Raw genomic sequence first — 24,438 nt, 5'->3', positions numbered from 1 at the left:
ACACACACTCACACACACACACTCACACTCACACTCACACTCACACTCACTCACACACACACACACACACACACACACACACACACACACACACACACACACACACACACACACACACACACACACACACACACACACACACACACACACACACACACACACACACACACACACAAACACACACACTAGTAAGACTGCTCCTTTTTGTTCACCTCTCGGCCTCTAAAGAGCGTAGGGACAGTTCATAAAGCCTACCATGCTACTGGCATATAAATCTTCTGGAAGGCTAAGGGTGAATATTATATGCGCACACACACAGAGCCATGGGCCAGTTCTAAAGAGCCGCCTAACCCCTTATTTCCAGGGAGAGTGGCAGAGAGAGTATATACAATTGCTTTAAACATACATTACGAAATAAACTCGCTCTCGCATCATAAAACGTTGGCCTACTTTCCCTGTTATTGAGAAATGATGGCCTGAAAAATGCTACTGTGAACGCACACAAAATAACAGAATATGACCTCCCAATGATTGGGTAGCACTGCTAGGGCATTTTGAGAAATCATAGGCCATAAGGTTCCTATGTTTATTTTTTTCTGTTCTCTGCGTGTCTTTTCTGTTTAATCTCACAGAAACGAGTTCGGAAGGGTCAGCAGACAGATGGCGAAGGGCTCTGCGTGTCCACAGAATGCTGGACGCTCTGGGGCTTGGAATGAAGTTACTCCCCATTCGCCTGCGAGTGAAAGGACAGAGACAACACCCCCGCCCCACCCCCACACATCAGCTGACCCTAACAGAACCCTCTTTTCTCTCTGCCCTATCGTGTCAGGGGAACGGGCCAATTGCCTGGCCACCCCCGGGACCCCAGTGACCTCCAGGGGTCAAAGGTTGCACAGGGAGTGCAGCTCAAGGCAAACAGTGTGAGAGACAAGGCCAAGTGCTGGAGGCCTTTGATCATCACAGGAGAGCACTGACGATGGAAACGCCGGGCGTTGATATTCTGATCCATTCGTGTTCCTCTCATTATGCAACTTTTGTTCATAACAAGATTTCAGGATGGTTAAAGATTACTACATGGTGGGTTTTAAAGTTTATTATATCATAAATAACATTAAAAAAAAGACTTTGAGATATTTGTTGATTTCTGCTGTTATTGTTTTAATGCTGTTTTTTTGTTTGGTGAAGCTGGTGTGGTGGTGTCACTTTCCGAGCACGGCTGAAGGTTTGGCTGCTGCTAGAAAGTCTCAGAGCATCATTAAAGGCCTTTAGCACATAAACAAGCACCTTCCTTCAACACTTGGGAACACCAAAAACAATTTTCCAGACATGATGTTTAATGTTCTGTGGAAACCAAGTTTGGGAGAGAGAGAGTGAGCGAGAGCGAGCACGAGAGAGAGAGAGGAACATTTTCAAATTTCACTTTCAACAGGAGCCAAGGCCTTCAGAGTGTCTTCAGGGCTTGAAGGAGTGGGATTGCAAGGCCCCTGTGTGTTTTTAAGTTGTTAAGGCTCCTTCACAGAGAGTGATTTATTCCTACTGAACACAGCGTGCCACATTACAACATTACGTCCGCAGCAACGGTACTGGACCGAGCTCCTGAGCCTGTTTGGTTTGGCAGCGAAAAAAACGCGACTCGACCCCAGTCGACGGCATCCACATGAATATAACTCTGAGAGACTGACAGAGAAATGTTGTGATATTTACCAAGAACAATATTTAAAGCCCTGACGTGCGGGGCCTGGTGGGGAGGGTGTGTGTGTGTGTGAGTGAGTTTGTACACGACAGGCGTGATTTGATTTGATTTGATTTAAGCCACCAGTGCATCTAGGCCTGACAGGTGGCTGGCAAGCAGCAGCTTATTGTGGCCAAAGGCTGTCAGGCCGTCCAGCTTAACCCATTCCTTCTCTGAGCTAGTCGGTGCCAAGCTTGTGTCTTTGAAAGTGTGTGTGTTGGTCTGGGTGGCCAGGTGCCGGGTCAGAGAACTTTTACGTCAAAGAAAGCATAATGCCAACCCTTCCCCCCAAAATGTGCAAAACAGACAAAGGGAGAGTTCTCACCTTGAGGTAAGAGCAGGTATTCAAGTGTGTTTTTGCATGTTTGTTCCCGTCTGTGTGTGCATTTGTGCACATAATCGCCTGAGAAAAGTGCAGTTGTGGAAAGTCCCACAAGACTCCATGTCATCTACGGCATCTGAATGCTCTCTCTCGCTCACACACACACACACACCACACCGCACAGGCTGACAATTTACGAAGCCGACGACAGCTCCACCTGATCGGCCGCCAGGCGCTGTGCGGAGGCAGGCCGGCCCCTGGAGCCACGGCGACAGTGGACCTGGCACGCGGTCAAAGCCTCGGGAGAAATCTCATTAAGGAGCGCCGCACTGGCCCTGCTTGACTTCGCTCGGCCCACACCACACCGCACCGCGCTACGCTACGCCGTTGCCACGCCACTCTGGAGAACACACCTTCAACAGGCACACACACACACACACATATCACACACACAGACTCGCACCCATGCAGAAACACACAGCGCAGCATGCCAAAAAGCTGGCGAGACAGGCCATTGAGTAGCGCTTATGAAAATGAAAGAGAAGGAAGACAGGGAGGAAGGGGGGTGGGGTGGCCTGGGAGTACCAGGTTCTCTCTGTGCTGTGTCTGGGACCTAAATCAAGGGCCAAATGAAGTTTCCAAAGCTGCAAAGAAAAATACACACACACACACACACACACACACACACACACACACACACACACACACACGGGGAGGCCAAAAGAGTTTGCTGAACAGTTTCTCAAGATTGTCATCTCGAAATACAACAAAGGCCACAGGAAGAATTCACAAAGAACACTGCTCGCTCGGAGTCACACACACACACACACACAGCACTGCACTGCAATCAAAGGCTCGCAAGCTCAGAGGAGCAACACATCAGCATAATCACAGACGAAAAGGCCAAATCCCTCTCTCTTTTTCACTTGGGTCTGTGTTCTTGCTTAAGGGGGTAACATTACCAGTGTCGACTCTCCAGAGAGGAAACACCAGACCTCCTCCCCCACCCCAGCCCAAAGCCCCAATCCTCCCCCAGCACAATAAACAGGGTAAGATGAGAAACAGCACAGGGCTCTGGGGGCTCGGCATCTGGTGTCGTCTTAACTTGGCGAGTGTGTGTGTGCAGTGTGTCTGTTTGTATGTGTGTGTGTGTGTGTGTGTGTGTTAAGGGGGGAGGGGGCTGTGTGTGTATGTGTGTGGGGGGGGAGAGAGAATGGTGGGTGGGGGGCAGTCCCCTGACCGCACACACACACTAGGAGCACGGAATGAGAAAAACAGGAGTCACCATTAAAACTGGCCTCTGCCTCCGCCACTCAAGTCAACCTCTTCAAAGTGACTGGCGCCTCGTACAAGCCGCCAGCCAGCCAGCCAGCCAGCCAGCCATGCAGCAGGTGAGAGCTGAGAACTGCTCTGTTGCTTAAATAACGGCTCCACAGGACCTGCAGGGGGAATGGTGGGCGGGTGGGGAGGTTGGGGGCAGTGGGTGTAGGTGAAGAGATTGAGAAGAGATTGAGAAGAGTGTCGCTTCAAAGGTAGAGAGTTTTGCAGCCATGAAAATAAGATCTCAGATAATCATATATCCAACCTGGCAGGGGACAGCTCTTCCTCAGGGGCGGAGGAGAGGAGACTGAGCCAATTATTGTGTAACATGTTTCCATATCTGAAGCTTTGGTTGAGCAACTGCAAGGTTGTGTGAATGTGTACGTCTGTGCATGTGTGTGTGTGTGTGTGTGTGTGTGTGTGTGACTTAAGTCATGCACAGCATGCTCACACAATTGTCTAAAGCTACACAGTGCTTTAGATTTCTTCTAAGCTGACGATAACATGCAGAGTGCCAATACACATACCTATGCAGTGCTGGAGCGCACACACACACACACACACACACACACACACACACACCCCTCACACATACACCCTCTTTACTGCAAATGAACATACCAGGGAAGACCTTCTGATAATCAACGTGCATTCAATTTAAAGAAACCTACATTGCCTACACATGCCAGAGCTCCAGACTAACTTTTTGCACTGGTTGCACTGGTGCGCCTAACTTTTTTTTTCTTAGGTGCACCAGCACAAAAGTTAGGTGCACCCAAATTTTCAACCACATCACATTTAACACCGCAGCAGGTTCACTTTTTTCCTTAATTACTGTCCTATATAGGTTGTCCTATGACTTATGATTTTACAATTCTACAAGAAAAAGTAACTTAATGAAGTGTTGGTGCTTTAAAGTGCTTCACTGAGCTGAAATTTAAACTTAAAACATCTCAAGATGAATTAAATAAAAATAACAGTGAGTAAATTAACAGTGCACGTCTTTTTTAAGGCCTTCAAACTGCACATCTCATGTCTCAATGTCTTACATACTATCCTTCATGATCTTTAGGCCTTGGCTAAACCAGCTAAACCATGCTAAAGCGTCTTCCATATAAATGTATTTGAGCACAATTTAAAGAGATGTTCCAAGTAGTCTGGGGGTTTGTATGTGATTTTTACAATGATGATTGCAATAATCATTTGACAGTCCCACAATGCAATTTACTTTTTTAATTTTAGTATTTTTTGAAATTTTTCAATAAGAACATCACTATATGGTTAATGCAGTAACGAAATGGTAGGCCTATTATTATAGGCTATTGCAATGACTTGCCATGCTCGATCTAAATGTGTCCATTCAATTCACCGTACACAATGACCACAGTTATACATGCAGGGAATATTCAGGCTTTAAAATGTTGCAGCGATATTGGGTTTTAGCCAAATACCCGATTAAATTGATTGATGTCATCAGAATGAGTTTACACAACTCCGGCGTGCAAAACGAATATTGCTGTTGAAAACAGCGTTACTCCCTGCATGTAACTTCTTTGGTCAATGACGCCTCCTTTTTTAGCGATATCTGTATCTCTGTCATTCGCGAAGGCCTTGTATGCATTGTTAGCAAATTTTAAGGCGTCTTTTCATCTGCAATGACTCCTATTAATTTGTCATGAGTGGCATTCCTGCAATCAGTTTACGTTCAAACTATTTTTCTGGTGAATAATTATTTTCGGACTGAACTTGGTGAAGGGAAGTTTCACTAGGCCTATCGTAGGCAACGATGATCATCATCTCGGGCTCGTCTGATCGGTTTGCTGCTGCCAGCCGCCGAAAGGCTGTGGGGAGAGGGTACATTTATCTCGGCCAATGTGACCACACTGTAATGCAACTACATCCACTCTGTTTATCTGACGGGTCTCTCTCTCTCTCTCTCTCTCTCTCTCTCTCTCTCTCTCTCTCTCTCTGCAGCACACGCATTTTCAAATTTACACACAGGCACTGGGCCACGGCCAATCAGAGGGGAGGTCCTGCCCTTCATTATCTGTGATTTGTTTAAACCACGATATTGGCCAAATATGTGTCTGTTATTGAACCAAAGGTAGAGTTTCAATGCGGACACTTTTTCCTCTCACGAATAGCTTGGTCGCACCGGTGCGACCTCCGATTTTTTTTAGTCGCACTTTTGAAAAATTAGGTTGCATATGCGACCAAATTGGTCGCACTCTGGAGCCCTGCGTGCCCACAGTTGGGCCTTATCTATTCAGCTAAACACAGTAGCAGGGCTTAATGTGTAGCTCCAGTGTGGTGCGGTTCCAGGGGGGAGACGGGACACCTTCTCTGTGGTCGGAGACAGACTGCATGGCCCCGGCCCTGACAGCAATCACTCACAGCACACCCACTCGTCTTCCTGAACCCCAGGAAGGAAACGACCGCCGAGGCCCTCGGGGATCCGTCGTCGGGCCGACTTGGAGGAAGCGCCCATATGATTAGGGGGGCCTGTGTGGTCAGCACCCCAGCCACCAACGTCAATAGTGTAAGAGAACGAAAAAAGATTGAAAGAGGGACAGAGAGAGAGAGAGAAAGCACAGAGAAGGCGGGACAAGAGAAAAAAAGAGAGAGGGAGAGCGAGGGGCCTCCACATACCAGCGGGCTTACATCCTTATCTCTAGTTCACCGGACAGGTCACCGAGCCTCCAGAGACACAAACGTGCCTTTCACAATGCCAGGGATACTCCTGGTGGCTAACAATGGGCCGCAGTCTTTCAATGGACGACACCTGCAGTCCAATTTCTGTATTGTCAGCAAACTCAGGCTTTTTGTATTGCCTAAGCCGTGAGTGGGTTATTTCTGGAACACACATTAACAAGGGGCCTATCTTGGTGGTGGGTATGTGTGTGTGTGTGTGTGTGTGTGTGTGTGTGTGTGTGTGTGTGTGTGTGTGTATACGAATGTGGGTATGGAGAGAATGCAGTCCTGACGTTACCCTTTATGCGGCGGTTATAGCTTGCTTTCATGGGCCCGATTGTGTCCTGCCTCCGGTAATTTTTCACATGAGATTAACATTGCAAACATTGCTTGTCACATTACTTCATCCACATCAAAGGCGTCGGCCTCCTTGGAGCCTCAGTAGAATATTAGTGCAGATTTACAGCCCTCATCTCCGCACTTCAGAAAACATGCTGATTCGGGCTTATCTCCCCAGACCTTTCCTGCTGCACCTCCCACTCCGAGAGTTAGCTCGGATTTTAATGACCCATTTACAAAAGTTTTACACCTGCAAATATAATCGCTTTACAACCCCCCCCCCCCCGAGGACACAGTGCACCCTGTTCACTGGTAAACACGCAGGTATTTACTGACCTGGTCTGCAAAGGTGTGCAGAGTCTACAGGCGTTAACGTTTATCAGATGTTTGCCTTTGTTGACGAGATGTCAACACAGAAAGATCAGCATTGGCTTCACATGGTCAATGGAATGGAAAAAGGTGCAAGGGGAAGAGGCTGGGGGGGACGTTTCGGGGAATTGATGGTAGTTTGACGTCCCCTGGATGGAAAGACTTACAGGCGAATATGAACTCCAGGTGGACTTCTCCGGCTCGTTCACAGCCAGCCGATGAACCCGCATGGGAAGTCTGGGATCCCAGAGGACACAAAGGAGGGGTTGAGAAAAGGCATGGAGACAGCCCGTCAACTCCGGCTTGATTTACCGGTCGCCTGCTCGGGCCAAGAGCAACAAATCATTGCATTATAGGCCTTTTTTGAACACGGCGGAGGTTTGTCTTCAGAAGAACGGAGCGCAGGGAGCGCAGGGAGCCGTAGGCTGGGTGACCCCCATCTCCAAACCCTACCTCCCACCCCTCTCTCTCTCTCTCTCTCTCTCACACACACACACACACACACACACACACACTTCCCACAAACACTTCATGCCTCAGCAGCCTGTGGGGTTACCCGCTGCAATCAGGTCCTTCTCCATACGCACGGGAAATCACAGAGCTTTACAGCAATCTCACGAGTTCACCGAGAAGGCAGTCCTTGTAAGACACATGAGTGAACTGTGTGTGTGTGTGTGTGTGTGTGTGTGTGTGTGTGTGTGTGTGTGACATAGTCCAGATAGCGGTTTGGTGGTTGGTTCGTAGGCTGGGTGGCTGGGTGGGTGATTGGTTGGTTGGAGGGGGGTGATTGAATGAATCCAGACACTCAGGGGGTAATTAGTCTGACAATCCTGGGAAGGGAGACGTTTGGGAGACATGTGGTCAGACGCCAATCACCGAGAGAGCGGCCGACACAAGCTGCGGACGCCCCGCACGGGACACTTAGTCAAGAGCTTTACCCAGAGGGTGTGTGAAAGTGACAGCCACTTAAGCCTTTCACCAGTAAAAACATGGAGAGATAGTCTGCCAAACAGGGTGTCCTCTGGATGACACAAAGACACAAAGTCAAGTTAACCCTTTTTGGGCAAGACCCTTGGTCTTTAAAACAACATTTGGTTGAAGCTAAACTAAACTGAATTGAGTTAAACACAAGACAAAGACACTGATTCGATAGCAACTAGCTAACACACCTAGCAACTACAGTAGTCATTAGCAACACTTCTGGACATCATCATGACCATACAGTAAGAGACTGTAAGATCTCCAAAACACACAGAGAGGTACAAGGTCCAGTGTTCAGACATGTTTGACCTTTTCAGATGTGCCAGACCAGCTGCATCAGCCAACAGGAGAAACCAAAATATGAAAACGTTCCACCAACATTTCACACCATTCTGGGCACCGGAGGGTTTGATGTGACATGGCTCAGAAACCCCACAGCTGGGTACGAAAACCAGAGGGCTGGTGCGGGCCTCGTCCGGGCTGTCAGTTTATCAGGCGTCCACTATGAGGACAGACGGCGGGGCGAGCTGCTAGCCGGAGTCGCTCAGACATAAACACTGAGGGCTTTGAGGGCCGTCTGGTCTCTCCCTCGGCCGAGACGCACTTGCCGAGCCTGACACACCCCAGTTCCCACAAACAGCGAGACAAACCGAGACTCAGTGGAGCTCGGCGGAGGACAGAGAGAGGCCTTGTGAGAGCCTGAGAGCCGACGGGTCCACGCCGGCTTGGAAAACCCTAGAATACTTTTTCGACTCCACCTCCTGTAATTGCATAATTGCGACTCCATCAAAAACATCAGGTGTAAAATAGTTTTAAAAGGGGGGCATAAATATAGATCAAAGCCATAATGACATCAACTTAAAATGAATGCAGCGTGAAAGCATGACAGATTGATGTGTGGGATGGCATTTCTGGGGCATTTCTGAACTAACCAATTCATTGCTGCTGGGCAGCATGAGTCTCCAACATACTGTAGCCGTGTGTTTGTATGTTCTGTTGGCCCCCTGGCTAGCTGGACTCTTTTCCTATAGGCTCTCTCAGGCAACTGTAGTCACTGTTCTGAACTTTATCCTTACTATCCTTACTTACTAATTTCACAGTCCAAACTGTAGCCTTCCTATGATCCCCTTTAATCTGTCTATAAGATGAATAACACAAGTTGCCATCAAACACCAAGTGAAACACAAGGAAATCAATGCAGGATCGCAACTGCACCAATCTAGGCTTAAAATGACAGAAGTGGGTGGGTGCTGAACTACTTTGCCAAACTACTCTGTTCCTATTTTAATGAGATAAACCACAAGTAGTGTATAAGCACATGTGAGAATAAAAAAAAAACTGGTACAATCGCACAGGCACCATGCAGAAGGAACAGCTTTGAAGCATCAAAAATGAATCAGCACGCACAGTTTGCTTCACTCTCGTCCCCTCCGGGCAATCCAAGTCTGTTCTGTTCTACTGCCAAGGCACAAAGGAGAGGAAGAACTTCAAAACTTCAAAAAGCTCTGAATAAGACATTCTAATAGTTTCTCTCAACCAACGCAGGCACCAATCCATATACCAGAAAAAAAAACCTTTGAAATCCACCAGACTGACTCGGACCTGGAATGGCCAAGTGACTGACCCCACAACGTCAAACCATATAATTATTTGAATCCTAAAGGGCTTGCCATTGTTTAAATATCTCACATCAATATGCACTTTTCATTGTGGGCAATTACAAGCAACACCTTCCAAACATCACTAATCTGAAGCCTTAAAGTCACTTAACCATCTAAAAGACTAGAGACAGTATATAATTGTATAGGGGTATGCACGTGAGCGCTGGCACTTTTGGCCTCAGGTGACCTGAATAAACTCCATGGCGTCTTTGTTCCCTGTACATCTCCCCACGCTCTAATTAGAAACCCCATACACACACACATACACACACACACATACAGTCCTGCTCTGAGCCCCCAGCTCTGGGGTGTGGCAGCGCAAGAGTCAACGTCAAGCAACAGCAACAGCAAGCAGTAGCAGCAGCGGTGGCCCTTTGGACCATAAAGTCACTACTGCAGTCAAAACGTTTTGTGGCCGCGAAGACTAAATAAAGCAGCCAGCATTATACAAGAAAGACAAAGTTCACAAAGCCAAGGTTCATGCCTGCCGTTACGGTCAAAGCTTAGAAATGGGAGAGATGCCTGTTCCTGTGGCTTTGGGGCTAGCCTTCCATTGAACCCACAACTGGTGCTACAGAGAGAGAGCAGCACGCCAACAGGCAGGATGGGCACTGGGGGGACTGTGCTGCACACCTCCACCCCACCCCACACTTCCCACCTCCAGTCTGCTGCTGCCGCCACATCAAGAGGTCACGGAGTGAACATGGCACCTGTGCAGGGGAATAAACACAGCCAAACACGGGACCTGAGCAGCAGGGGTCATCCTTTTGGCCATGGGGCTCCACTGTTCTGAGGACGCGTCTACCAAAAACATCCCCTTGAGGATGAGCCGCCCACCACACCTCGGAGCCCCGGCGCCGGCAGGAAAAGGCAGACGGACATCGCGAGGAGGGGCACAATGATCCCCTGAGCACTGTTTATTCAAGACCACATCCTCCATCCACAAACAGGGCTTAAAACAGACCCACGGTCATGGCCACTTCACCCGATGTTTAAACTCAGGAGGTGCTATTACAGGTCACTGTCGAACACAGCTCCTGCCTTCCCAGACAAAGTGGGGCAAAATTAGCTCTGCTTGCATTACCTCAGATGCTAGAGAGGCACGAGAGGAGTGGCGAGTGACTGAGAGGCTGACATTCACCATGGAACTCTCTGGGTAGAATTCCAGCATTCAACATGGAATTCTGTGGATAGAATTTCACAGAGCCTTAGATAGATAGTACGGCTCTTCATAATACTGTAGACTGCTCCATACACTTGAATGGGCCTTCCCAACGTTTGGAGGTCTGATAATTTTGTATAACAGACCGCTTTCAAGGAGCTTGGTCACTTCATGCAATGGAACTTCATTTAAAAGTGTAAGAAGACGGTTGAGCTGTGTTCTAAAGAATGTTGGATTCAAGTTCAGCGTGTGTTGCAAACTATTTAATTTCTTAACAAAAGCCATGATGAAATGTAAAGAGACATCATGTGTCCGGGTCGCCCTGTCAGGACTTATTTTCCTGATAATGACCGGCGTTCTATACACCATCCCTTACATATCTATAGGGCTCTGGAATTTCAACATTGAACATGGATATACTCACAGCATGCAGTTAAAATCCTTAAATTCACAGACATGGCTTGGCTTAATTTTTGAGGCAAAAAAATGTCACTCTTAACAGCTGTCAGCATTTGATAAGACATGAAATATCCACTGGGATTTTGTTTTACTATTACTATTACACCTAACAGGAAATCCATGATATGTGGCTAAGCTGCTGCTTAGCAGGTAAAGCATGTTTAAACAGCTATAGCCTACATTTATGAGGTAGAAACAATGCCACATGTCTATATGCAATGCTGTTGATGCCACTTGCTAAAGTTTGTTTAGATCCAGTGATCATGCAATGATGGAAACAGAATGTCACACTTCAGTACTCTAATCCAGAATTATAACTCTGGTTAGAAATGCACCAGCAGAAAGCCCAGAAAAGGAAAACCATAGCACCCAGACTCCTCTACACTTCATTTAGAGGACTACTCCACTAAGGAGATGATGACCACATTCACAAGTTTGAATAACGCCAGTTTGGTAGGAACATGAACATATGATGAAGCAGAACATGAAAAATCATTGCAAATAAATCTTCATATTACTCTCCTTAACCATTTGCCATATGCATAGACCAAACATTTTGTGCATGAGTAAGGAATAGTTATGTCACTCTTTCTATTACATATTCTTTATTACACTATAATTATGCTACTGACTTCATGGTAATATTATTCAGTAAGGATGAAAGATGACACGATGATATTATATACTTGCAAAACCTACGTCTTAAGTCTAGGATTATGGTCAAGTACAGAGTTGTAGAGCTGCCACTCACATTCATAAACAGTGTCTTGCACTGCCACTGAAGACAGTCACAATGTATCAGCAATGCAATATGTCATGAGCCTTCTGCTTATTGTGATATTCCTGATCTTGCATTTTCCTCCACATTCTCAGACCACATTCAAAGTCTAAAGAACATGCAGTGCAGATAGAACCAGCACAAAAGAAAGACTTGCACAAATATACTCTCGCTCGCGCACACACACTTGCTTACGCACACACACACACACACACACACACAGACATTCACACCACATCAAAGGGATAAAGAAACAGCATGATTATGTTAGGTTGATTAACGCTATATTTAGATAGATAATGTGCTAATTAGGACTTGAACATACTTAATATGCACAAACCCATCAATCCAAAGATGTCTGGGAAGGAATATTTTAACCCATGTTAGATATAATAAAAGCCCCAGCAATTCATTTACACTTGATGTCGTGATTTAACTTAAATTTGCATTTAAAAGTCAATGAGAGCAACAACAAAAAAAAAAATGTTGCCTTCAAGAAACACTTCAGTGAAACCATCATGAAAGAGGGAGAAACTCTTTGAAATGATCCTCAGCTATCCATTGCTCCACAGTGAGCAGATATTTGGAAAACAAAGCCAAAATCTCAACTGCTAATCCCCAGGGATTCAGTGTGCATTCCAGGGGACGGCTTTGATCTCCAGAGAGCATCCGGACAGCTAAAGCCATAGACACACGGCACCCTCTCACACACACGCACACAGGCGCCACACCAGTTCCCTGCAATACAACCCCCACACACACACACACACACACACACACACACACACACACACACACACATACACACACACAAAAGCACCCATAACTAGAATAACTGCCCTTTGACTCTCTCACACACACTACCACAATCACACACACATATGCCTTAAAAGTCCGTCATCTCTTGATTACAGAAGACACACAGATTGTGGGCATGCAATAGACTTGAAGGTGCCAGATCACTTACATCAAGCGATCGTGGCACTTCCTGTTGACACGCTGGCGCACACAACCAATAGGGGCAAGCTGACACTCCGTCCCCCTCAAGGCACACGCTCTCAGCCAAACTTTCCCACACTGTTCCCCCACCTAACAATCCTTAAGGGAGACGTGTGCATGCATCTGGACCCCCCCCCCTTAAGTCATTACCGTCCCTCCCACCATTAAGGGATATATGATATGAGAGGTGACATATGCGCCACCTGTACTTACCCCCCCACCCCCATTACCCCCTTCCTCCAGTCCTGCAGCTACATAAACTCAAGACTTCCTTTACCCCCCCTGGCTCTCATGGGAAACTATCAGAGGCCCTCTCTGGCCAGGTGCTGTGGCCCTTGGGTCTCCGGGGACGAGGCCTTTCTTCTCGCAGAAACACAACGACAAACTTCTCCCAGCCTCTTCAAAGCGAGCGACAACAGCCGTCTCCCAGGGGAGCGGAGAGGAGCAGAGCATTGTGGGAGAGGGGCAAATGACACAGCGAGCACAGGAGGGCAGCTGGTGGGAAATATTAAGGGGGACAGAGAAAGAGAGAAAGAGAGGGAGAGAGAAAGAGAGGGAAAGAGGAATAAGAGAGAGTGGGAGGCATGAAGCTTGAATTTAAAGGAGCATTCACGCTCACAACAAGACCCCTTACTTTTTTGAAGGCAAAGAAATAAGTCACTGTGTGTGTGTGTATGAGGGGAGGAGTGGGGTTAGTGTTTTGAGAAGAAGGTAGAGCACGAAGAGAGAGAGAGAGAAAAAAAAAACTACTTTGCAGAACTCGCTGAGTTTCTTTCTTGTGATTGCGACTGTAGAGTTTCCTGGAAGTTCTGAGGCTTCTGTGTGAGGGCACAGCCACCTGGTGGGAGCCACACGGGTGGTGGCACAGGCAGTTCCGCTGCGATTCAATCCGAGCACTATGCCTGTCGTCGGCCATCTTTCAGGCTTTCTTTCTTTTTTCGCCTGCGCCTGTTTTGTGCACCGTTAAGATGGGAGCTCCTTTTTCTTGAAAAAAAATAAATAGAGGGGGGGGCAAGACCCGGGGACTCCTGTAGAGTGAGTTGGAGTGGGGGCCCACTATTTACCACACTTGAAGGGGGTGTTTGAATGATGGGGGTGGGTGGGGGTGGGGAGGGTTGTCAAACAGCCCTACGCCTACTCCCCAGCCCATTTCCAATGCAGTCTCATTTCATCAAGAACGACCAGGGAAGCCGCAGGGTAAACGCAAGAAACAGATGGGAGGCAGAGAGGAGGGACAGAGGGGCAAATAAAAAGGGGGTACTGTGGGGGCGACATGGCCAAGCCAGACAATGCTGCATCAAAACTAAGAAGATAAAAATGATTCTCAACCTATGTTGAGTGTTTTGCTTTCACTAGAAACCGCACAGGGCACACACAGAACTCCTTGGGAGGCATGAGAGAACAGACAAGCAGTGTCAAAAGGACCATGATTGGACAAATGTGACCACCTCAGCGGTAGTGGATTAGCTGGAGTGTAACCTCCAAACATCCAGACCCCGACAGGGTCTCTGAGGGGAACTTCAAGAGCGCTAATCCCAGCAAGAGTGATCGTTCAGGGGGCCTGCACCAGCTCTGTTCCCCACTCATCCCCAGCCGCCTCAGACGAGCTCAGCTCAGCTCACCCACCACTTACAGCCTCACACAATTCCATTCAAGGGGTGCTAATGAAAACAAGCTCGCTAATGTAATCAGTTATGTAAAACAAACACACTTTCCATAAAAGTGTTTTCCCTCTCTTCTCTCTCACTCTCTTGCTTTCTCTCTCACACTCACACTCCCACACACACACACACACACAGTCTCTCTCTCTCTCTCTCTCTCTCACACACACACACACACACACACACACACCACAGCCATCATGGTACCCTTTCAGTACCACAGAGAAGGGAGGCTCAGATCAAAAGGATTCCTGGCTCAGACTCCCCACTGTCGCCACCATCTAACCCACATTCTGAAGGACCCCCATTCAGCTTGGAGGTACCATGGAACAACAGTTATAAATAACTATCTCACCAGGTATGCTCCATAACATGGACAGCTCTTAAAATATGACGGTTCAAATTCACATGCTGGTGTTATTAGTTTCAAAGGCCCTCTCAACCAGAGCAATCCATATCAAATGTGGGCGGAAAAACATAAAGGATTTGAGAAAGCAGAAGGTCTTGCTCTTCTGCTGCTTCAGACAAAGTGAAATTAATAATAAACACACAAGATGCTCTTCCAAATATCTAGAAAGTCCTGAAAAATTCTCAAAACTGTGCCAAACAAAAGTAGGATAAAGAAAACCTTTTGCCCCAGAACTGCTTCAAGGTACTATAATTCAATGAAATATTCAGGGATACAGCCACTTTGTTCGAGCAAGACAAGAGGGAAAAATACCCAAATAAATATTTATGTCCAGAACACCTTCTGTCCTATTTTATTCATTTTCCCTGTAGTGCTGGGAAAGCCATTAGGCACATAGAATTAAATTATTTATAAAACAGAGCTCCTCCGAGTCCAAATTGTTGAAACGGTCTAGCTCTTTCGACAGGCTTTCTTTTCCGCCCTCGCCAAAATCTCACTTCACACCATCTGGGAAACGAACAAATGCCGCACAAAAGACTCCCACCCCTTTCAGAGAAGGTCCTCATCGTCACGCCCTTGTGTCCAGAGGACTCACCACTGAGGTCACTCTCTGTGCTAACTGCATGCAGGCAGCCGCCATTGGACCTTACACTGAAAATAAGAAAAATAAGATCCTAAATTGTTCTGATGTCCTCTGAGTGCTCCAAGACATGAACAAATACATGCTCAAATCTTTAAGAACGCAGTTTCAAGTGGATAAGATGCTGAGTGCTCTGTGTTTATGCCCTAAAAGAATAGGCCTATAATCTGATAACCTGAACAAAGAAATTGTTTATGTGTGCTACATATCCCCCAAACACTCTACATCAGTTGAACCCATCTTAATTAACACAACCAGTTGTGTCCAAGCTAAGAGAACAGTGCGTTCAAATGGCATCAATAATAAAACAATGCCATGAAGGGGGAAATGGACCAAAGAACATATTTTCATGTACTTTGGTCCAGAGGCATTCACTCCAAATTCCTTCCAGTAATTCTCACTTCCTGTTCAGTATATCAAAGGCGTCCTCCAGACAGCTTACTTTTACTTCCTCATAGCATTCTCCACTTCTCCAGTGAGACACACTGAATTTATCTTTGAATGAACATCAGATTTGAAGAAGTAAGTATGCAGTATTCAGTTCCTTTACCCAAGTTTAGAGACCAATGCATATATATGCCAGTTAGGTATGAAAAAACGTTTTTCTGTTTGCAATGCCATCCAAAATTTGGACTCGCACAGTTTATTTTTAATCTCCTTCACAGCCTCAAGATGCCTCTACCCATGAACAGGTAACTGATGCTCTCATTTAACAGTGACCACTTGAAAGGATGCGAAGATGACTTTGGCATCCTGCTGGTCGAGTGGACTGAAGCTGAGCATCCTAGTGGATTTCTGATGAGCTCTCAATCCTCAAAAAATGCTTTTGAGACGAACCCCCAACCAAAAGAGGCTTAAGGTTTCTCTGAAGCGTTTCCAGAGGATTTCGCCTCTCGACAACAACAACACTCTCTATGTGTTTACTACGATGCCAAATACGAAACAGACATGACCTTTGCTAGCCCAGACCTCAGACTCACAATGCAGCCCTGTCACCAGATTGTCAAGCTGTAATGCTTTCAAGTCAGGCGTGATGTATTACCTCAAGAAAAACCTAGCATCTGTTCCTGGTCTTGACACATTTGTTCCCAGCACAAAAAAAACAAAACTCTGTCTGGTACTCTCTCTCTCTCTCTCTCTCCAAATTCTTAGGCTGTAACATCTATCATATGTGGGAAAGGAGTTGTGAGAACATGTAAACTATACTGGCTATTCGCTTCAGTAGAATACACATTTTAAGCATAGTGTCGTACTTTTACTCTGGCAGTCTGTTTATAATTTACAACCACACTTTACCATTCAGCAAGAATAAACAAAAATCCCTCACCTCCAGCTTCAAAGAGATCATTTGCAATTACAAAGGAAATCTTCCTGGCAACCATTAAAAAGCCATCATTATGTGTAAGGCATATGTGTATTCCAAAATTGCATTGCTAATCACCATTGAACCAACCCTTTCAGGAAAGTAAGACTTCTGAAAGTCTAATGAGGCCCAGAGAATTGAATAACTCCTTTCTTGAAATAATCTGTCGACACAAAGACGGAATCCTAACGGATAATATTACATTTTCAGCGCCAATATTTTCCGTAATGTTGATTCCTTTACACATCATGGCGTGGCAAGGCGCAATTGTTTAGACACAAAGCGGGGAAACTACTTCCAGCATCATTTGGACTAATTAGGACAACAAAATGAGGAACTATTTTTGCGCCACTGTTAATCAGAAATAAATAGACTATATAGAGATTAATAATTAATCTGATGCATCTAATTAGAACAACTTTAGAACTTCAAAGTGGGATCATCTTTTTTGAGGACTATTGCGCCACACAGCCTCAGCCTCAACACCTTTAAAACTTCAGGCATGGAAAACAACATTGCGCTGATTCTGTTTCATTTCTAAAATGCAATCAGACCTCTTAAAAACCTTTAGCCCATAACAATCCGCACCGACAAGGTTCACCAAAAAAAATTAAACAGACCGAATGACTCAACTTTGTTTTTGAAAACTTCACTGAATGTCATACGCATGCAGCCTACACTTCCAACGTGAACGACTTCGAAAACGTACGAGATACATGTAAGGCAAACAATTTGTTCAACTAAACACCGTATTCACTTACCCGACCAGAGAGCCCGCAGGTACTTTTATGGTGACAGTCTTGTTCAAGTCTTGAGCCCGTGCAGTAGTACTTCTGTTTAACGATCCAATCGTCGATTCCCTTTCTTGCTAAACAGGCATTAACTACGAAACTGTCACCTAGGTACGAGAAAGATGAAGACATTGTAACATTGTAATTATGAAATGACTTTCTAATGCGTTTCATTCACCGCTTTGACAATGTTACCACGCTCAGCATGATCAATGGTCCGCAAGATTTGCAGTCGCAAGAAGAATTTCGCGTAGATTAAGGTATATAAATGATTTTACATATGCTCTCAAATTAAACCATGCATTCAATAAAGTACACTCACCTTCCGGGCTCTCCCTTGGTTTACAAATTGCAGCTTTTCGTGCCAAATGAGAGAAAGACAGAAAGAGTAGAGGTGAGCTATTACTCCAAATGACTCGGGAAACGAGATTTTAGACTACTTTGTGCATATGTAATTAAAAGCGATTGGCCTTACCATGTTTCGAATGAAGTTTACCCATTTCTCTGCATCTGGTTACAATGGAAAACCATCCGATTTATAGTAATCCAGATTTTACAATCGTCCGTAAGTAAGGCAGGCAACGCGCTCAGTACATCCTACGGCGACAGGGCTATGCTGTCTTTGATCCGAGCGAAGCTCTTCCTCCCGTCTCCCTTCCAAGTGGAGAGGAGGCGGTTACCAAAACCCGCACTTCAACCACTGAAGGAACATGATTGACACCTCGCCCGAGATTAGACAACTCACGGGCAGGCTCGCTGTGTTTTATTGGTCCGTGGCGGCACATGAAAGCGAGTCGAGATTCTTTTGGAGTCTCCAAATATAAAGAGAGCAGCCCCCACACGCCATATTCAGAGGGATACAACTGGGCGCAAGCAGGGAGCGGGGCGCAAAGCAACTGCCTTTAAAGATCCCCAGCTCTGTAAATTTAAAGCAAAATGCAAAACTAGTGTGGTAGTCATTTGCATTCAAATGCAACCGAGGTTTCAATCGTGTCTTCTTTCTTGATCGCTCTTTTAATGAAGATTTACTGTACAGGGCGAAGGCGGTATATAAATCATCCTAGGTATATAAATAAGACTACTAAGGGAAAGTTTTGCTCTCTTGTGTGCATAAAATGTTGAATTATGATACACGTCCAGAAAGGAATGGCAGCTTGATTGGAGTGTTTTCAGATGGTTCTTTAAAAGGCTATCCTTATTCGTTGTGGAGAACAGAAGCATTTTTATTTTCTCTCCTTTGTGTTATAAAACTGGCTTCAATTTGAAACATAATCTACTATTTAGGATTACACAATGTGATTTATTTGTAAATCAATGCAGTGAGTGATCTTAATAATCAAAATAGTACAAATCTGTGAAGTAAATGTGTGAGCTATATATGATATACGTAGTTTTCCCAGAAATTATGCAAGGAATTGCAAATTCCATTTGCATTGGGCATTTCTCACTAGGCTTCATTCTAATGGACCTTAAATTATAAACAGGCATGATGGTCAAGGCTATGTTGACATTTACATTCCTGGTCAGTCCTAGAAGCAGACACCTGTGGCTACCATACCCTCCAGCTTTGAGGCTAGACTTCCATGCCCTCCTTTCTCCGCAACAACCAGGCCCTGAACCAGGCCCCCTATTAGCAGAAACCCACAAAGCACTGCAAGCAGCAGCAGCAGATAATATCACTGGCTCTGGCCTGCGTAAGCACATCTACAGGCAGCCAAAAACTCACTTGAGTCAGTTAACTGCAGCCGCTCCTCCGACACGATTTCGCTGTAGAGAGAGGCTCACTCGTCCCTGTGGACATCAGTCTACAGATCGGGGAGGGAGATAGGGCTGGCGGTTGACACTGTGGCGCACAGGGACATAGTACAAGGTCTCCCGCCTTCGCCATCTCTCTCTCTCTCTCTCTCTCTCTCTCTGGTTTCTCTCTCTCTCTCTCTCTCTGGTTTCTCTGAACCCTGTGTGGCTGCCTGTGCATTCAGCTCCAGCCAAGCTTGAACAGACCTGTGGGAGTAGTCCCACATGGGAGGTCCACTCTCACAGCCTGGCATGCTGCTCCTGCGCTAGCTTTGAGCGCGCTAGCTTTGAGTGCTAGACCAGTTTCCTAGGTGAGGCTGGTGATAGAGTTGGAGAGGGAGAGGAAGGGAGAGAAATCAGAAGACAGCAGCCTGCCCTGTGTGCAGTGTTGATGTGACTGCTGTGAACTGGTTGGGTTTTTTTTTTGGTGCATTCTGGGTCTGCTGAGCCAGCAGTCTAGCCACTCACACCTCAAACATCCAGTGCTGGCGGTGGTGAAACAAGTCAGAGGTCAATGGAGCTGTGTTGATATCAACACAGGATTCTGCCATATCAAAGACAAACAGTGTCAGGGGTCATGCTGTCTAAAGGCATTTGTGGCTGCCAACTTAAGATATGGGTCCACAGTTAAAGGCAGGAGCTGGGCAGCGTGGTACAGCGCCATCCCTCCTCCCAGTGTGCCTCTGCTCGGCAGCCTGCTTCCACATCCTGAGCTCATCACTGCGCGCCGCACCAGAGGAATCACGAAGGGTGCTTTGAACTTCCCCGCCGCAGACACGCAGATGAGTTTGTTATTATTGCCACTCGGCCATGTTTGCTGGGAAAAAGAAGCCCCTGTCCCTTTGACACACTTCCTGTGCTTTGAAGAGGCCAATGGAGAGATGGCTTTGCGGGCCCTATGTCCCAGCTTTGCCTTTGATGCTTGGGAAGGAGGAGGTGGAAGTGGGGGAGGGGAGGGGAGGGGGGTATGGTGGGGATGGAGGGGGGAGTAGGGAAGTTGCACCAACATTCCATCAAATGCATCACCAGTCATCCTCGGCTTCTGCCACAAACATGGTCCGCCACCATCACCACCCTAAATCTGTCTGCAGATGAAGGCAAGAAGAAGAAGAAAGCAGAGCTACATGTTTGGACATGCTCCTCCCACATCCTTTATATCCCCTTATATGGATCAAACTCACTGAATTCGCCCACAAAGACAAACTTTGTGTGGTTTAAATGAGCTAAAAAATGGAGAGTGTAATTATAATGTTTTCAAGACACCCGAACGGCCATATGCGAGGTGCTCTGTCTAACTTTCTAAAACAGACACCTGCCTGCCTGTCTGTGCATGGGGCTGACTTCCTGGAGCACCTGCCTTGGTGGCCTGCCCCGGAGATGCATTCCGCTGTAAAGGTTCCTTGTTCTCCGTGGTAACGGGCATAAAAGGAATACATTCAGTGCTCTGCAACTGGAGGGGGGGATCTAATGGTTTGTCAGTGTTTATGTCCCTGTAACAATGCTGGGAGGCTGCCTGGGGAGTAACACTGGAGGCTGTGGGGAAGGCGGGGGGTGGGAGGAGGGGGGGGCGGTGGTGCTGTATAGAAAAGAAAGAGAGGGAAAGAGAGGGAGCAGCTGCTGGGCGCTTAGAGCACAAACATGTGACTGTTGCCTTTTTTCTATGGGGACAGAAGTGTGGGGGGTGGATGTTGTAAAGGGCAGAAGACAATCATGATTGAAGTACAGTGTTGATTCCTGTGACGGCGGGGCCCGGGACCATTGTGGGCTCCCAGCGTGGGTCGTGTCCAAGAGAGAGACAACTTCACGGGGTGAATTCCGGACGGGCGTGCGAGTGCGTGGCGTCTCCGGACACACCATGTGCAGCACACACTCCACACAATCGAATGCAAGACTTGCGTTTCATGACTTCCAATAGATGTGCATTCAACTTAGATATGTAAATAAATCAAAAGGGAATCAATGCAATACTCTTTAAGGAATCATTAATATTGCCTTTTGCAAGCACTTGCATGGTTTTCAAGTCAAAAGTGCAAAAAAACAGATAAATGTATGCATTCACTTAAATGGCAGTTAATAAGAAGGAAATAATGTATAAGATAACTTTTTTTATTCAAATGCATAGGGGAAATAATCTTCCTTTGATGGTAAAGCCAGAGAAAAGAGCATTTCTTTCTGATTTACCATTCAATGAAAAGAATAGAGTAAAAAAAATCTGGCAAAAATATTTGTGCTCTATTCTGAATATGTAAAAGCTAAACATGGAACTTAAAAGCATGAAAATGAAAGAGAGTTCCAGATAGGCCATTTTAAGCCATTTCTTAATTAGTCGTTGATCCTGTTTTGAATATTACTTTCTTGTAGTGTAAATGGAAATGGCCAGGAAACTTTCACATGTATGTGTTAAGTATTCTGTTTTATCTGGCAAAGGCCGACAAGTGAAAACACTTCTAATGGGCCTTAAAACCCACATAAACTTCTGTTTTCCCTTTTTCCCCCAACTATGCCCTATAAAGTAACACGTCGGTGATATGGTTTTGATGTGAATATGCAAGCAACATTATGCAAAGTAAAGGACATCATCACTAGTTCTAACTATGAAGTTGATATTTCGGTCGAAACATGAGAGCGTGTGCCGACCTGAAATTGGCTCCATAATCAATACTTCATGCTTCCATACCTCGCTTTACTATCTGTGTGCACCCGGCGCAGGCTCCCTTTTGAAGCGGTGGGGGTGTAGCCCCATCCAGAACGAGGACACAATTAGTGCATTCAGCCAAAACAGTGGGGATCCCCCTTTGATGTGGGGATCAAATGAAGGAGCTGTGTGTTTTTGTCAAAAATGACAGGCTTGCCAGGTTTACTAATGGGTAGCTAATAGAAAGAGAGGTTTATGATGCTCATTAATTACCCAGCCTGTCATGCATTGGTGGTGGGGGGAGGGTGTCTGAGCAGAGATGGGAGATGAAGAAAAGAGAAGAGGGGTGGGGGGGGTGCAGGACGCAGAACACGGAAAGCAGGAGGGAAGGGGGGAGGAAGGGAGGGTTGTGAAAAGAAAGTAGTGGAGAGAGGAGAGGAGACAGGAGGATGGGAGGAGAAGGAAGGGAAGGAGAGAATCGCCTGGGTGACCAGCACTCAGTTGGGTGGTGAGGGACTGGGGCAGTCAAGGGGGAAGGGCACAAGCCCTTAAACCTGGAGGCCGGACGACAGGAGACAGAAAGAGTGCGGGAGAGAGAGAGAGAGAAAGGGAGGGAGTAAGAATCCAAACTCATAAGAGAAAGTAAGCAAGAAAAAACTCAGAGGGGTGGAAAAAAGAGAGAAAGAAAGATAGAAAGGATGAAAGAAAAGATAGAAAGAAAGAAAAGAAAAGAAAGAAATAAAAGAAAGAAAGAAAGAAAGAAAAGGAAGCAGACAGGGGGAAAAAGGGGAGTTAAAAAAAGAGAAGGCGAGCAGATAAAATAATCCTTTTTCTGAGATAAGAGAAGCCACCAAGACAGGAGCTTCAAAGCGAGGGAGACGATCTCGGGGGAGCGCGCTGTAAACCTTTTCCACATCTTCAGAGGGAAATTTCAGTCCCTGATCCAAACAGGGTCTGGCTCTCAGCACCGAGCTCTCCGCAGGCATCCCAGGCCCCGTGCACCTCCTGGGGTGACTCGCACACTTCCAAGCTACACTTCTTTTTGAACCGACGGGCCCCACATTGCGCTATGATGGAGATCAGCACATAAGGTGCAAATGTGAATGGCTAATGAGAAGAATCCCTCCCCAAAAAAAGCAACACACACACACACACACACAGAAAGGGAAAAGGACTTTATAGATGGGCATGTAAATGGCTATTTCATCAGTTTGCACCACCTCTCTCCTCTTCATCACACAAAAAAACACATGTTTTCTTAATGTGCCCTCTGATGTTTGTAACATATGGTGAGTACATGAGAGGTTTTTCTAGGTCACTCATTGACTGCAATAATATAGAACACCCTCTGATGTTACTGTGAAAACGCCTCTTGAAGAAAACAGAACTTGAAAAAAAATCCTGTGCGTCACAAATAGAGGTATTCATTCATTTTACATTGACATTATCCATTCAGCAGATGCTCTTCTCCAAAGTGAGATTCTAGTGAAGCATTAGAGTAAAGCACAACCAAACAACCAATGTAAGCGCAAGTATCCAAAATACAGTAGTGGGGCAGCCATGGCCAACTTGTTTGTGCTTCGGACTCGTAACCAAAGGGTTGCTGGTTCGAACCAGTAGGAACGGCTGAAGTGCCCTGAGCAAGGCACCTAACCCCTCACTGCTCTCAGAGTGCCGCTGTAGCAGGCAGCTCACTGCGTCGGGATTAGTGTGTGCTTCACCTCACTGTGTGTTCACTGTGTGCTGAGTGTGTTTCACTAATTCACGGATTGGGATAAATGCAGAGACTAAATTTCCCTCAAGGGATCAAAAGAGTATATATATTGTAGTGAATGGCGTTTACTGGCTACACCCCCACCATGTGGATTAATTGTAGTAGGCTGCAGGTGAGGTGGGACACCTGTGGCTTGTTGGGAGCGTGTGATTGTTGCTGTTAAGGGGGAGATAAAGAGAGGCTGAATTTGGACACGAAGAGACTCTCGGCGTGTTGATTAGTGCAGCCGGACGGGGGCATTCCACAGCACACCAGACATTGTGGATTACTTGCGAACACTGGGGATACTTGCAAACTCTGGATTATCTCTGGACACTTACGGTCAGTCGCATAACGCTCCAGGCTGGAGCTGCTGTACGGACTAAACCAGTGCTTTCTCAAAGCCGGTCATAGGACCCTGTGATCTAGCTCAGTCTACTGATCGCCTTGTTATTGCAGTCCATTGTAGCCTACTGTGTGTGGGTTAATGGCCAGTCCCTTCCCCTAGTTTAACTCGGCCATAGAGAGGGCTAGTTTAAGCGGGTTGTATGAATGCGGGGTGGCTGTGTGTGGGAGGTA

The 24,438-nt window shown here is 46.3% G+C and overlaps 1 protein-coding gene across 1 annotated transcript in view; it reads right to left on the bottom strand.

Moving 5' to 3' along the window:
* The window catches only part of nkd1 (NKD inhibitor of WNT signaling pathway 1), a 35,886-nt gene extending 17,524 nt beyond the window's left edge, over positions 1 to 18,362 (bottom strand). The window contains exons 1-3 of the mRNA XM_048263756.1: positions 18,153 to 18,362; positions 18,000 to 18,032; positions 17,648 to 17,784 (exon numbers count right to left, since the gene is read on the bottom strand). Coding sequence (XP_048119713.1) covers positions 17,648 to 17,784; positions 18,000 to 18,032; positions 18,153 to 18,177 — 195 coding nt within the window. The 5' untranslated portion in view covers positions 18,178 to 18,362. The remainder of the gene's footprint in view (positions 1 to 17,647; positions 17,785 to 17,999; positions 18,033 to 18,152) is intronic.
* Positions 18,363 to 24,438: the final 6,076 nt, after the last annotated feature.

Source organism: Alosa alosa, chromosome 14 (assembly GCF_017589495.1).
Source record: "Alosa alosa isolate M-15738 ecotype Scorff River chromosome 14, AALO_Geno_1.1, whole genome shotgun sequence".
Classification (NCBI taxonomy): domain Eukaryota; kingdom Metazoa; phylum Chordata; class Actinopteri; order Clupeiformes; family Clupeidae; genus Alosa; species Alosa alosa.
The sequence above is the reverse complement of the archived record's forward strand: the minus strand, read 5'-3'. Positions and strand labels throughout refer to the sequence as shown.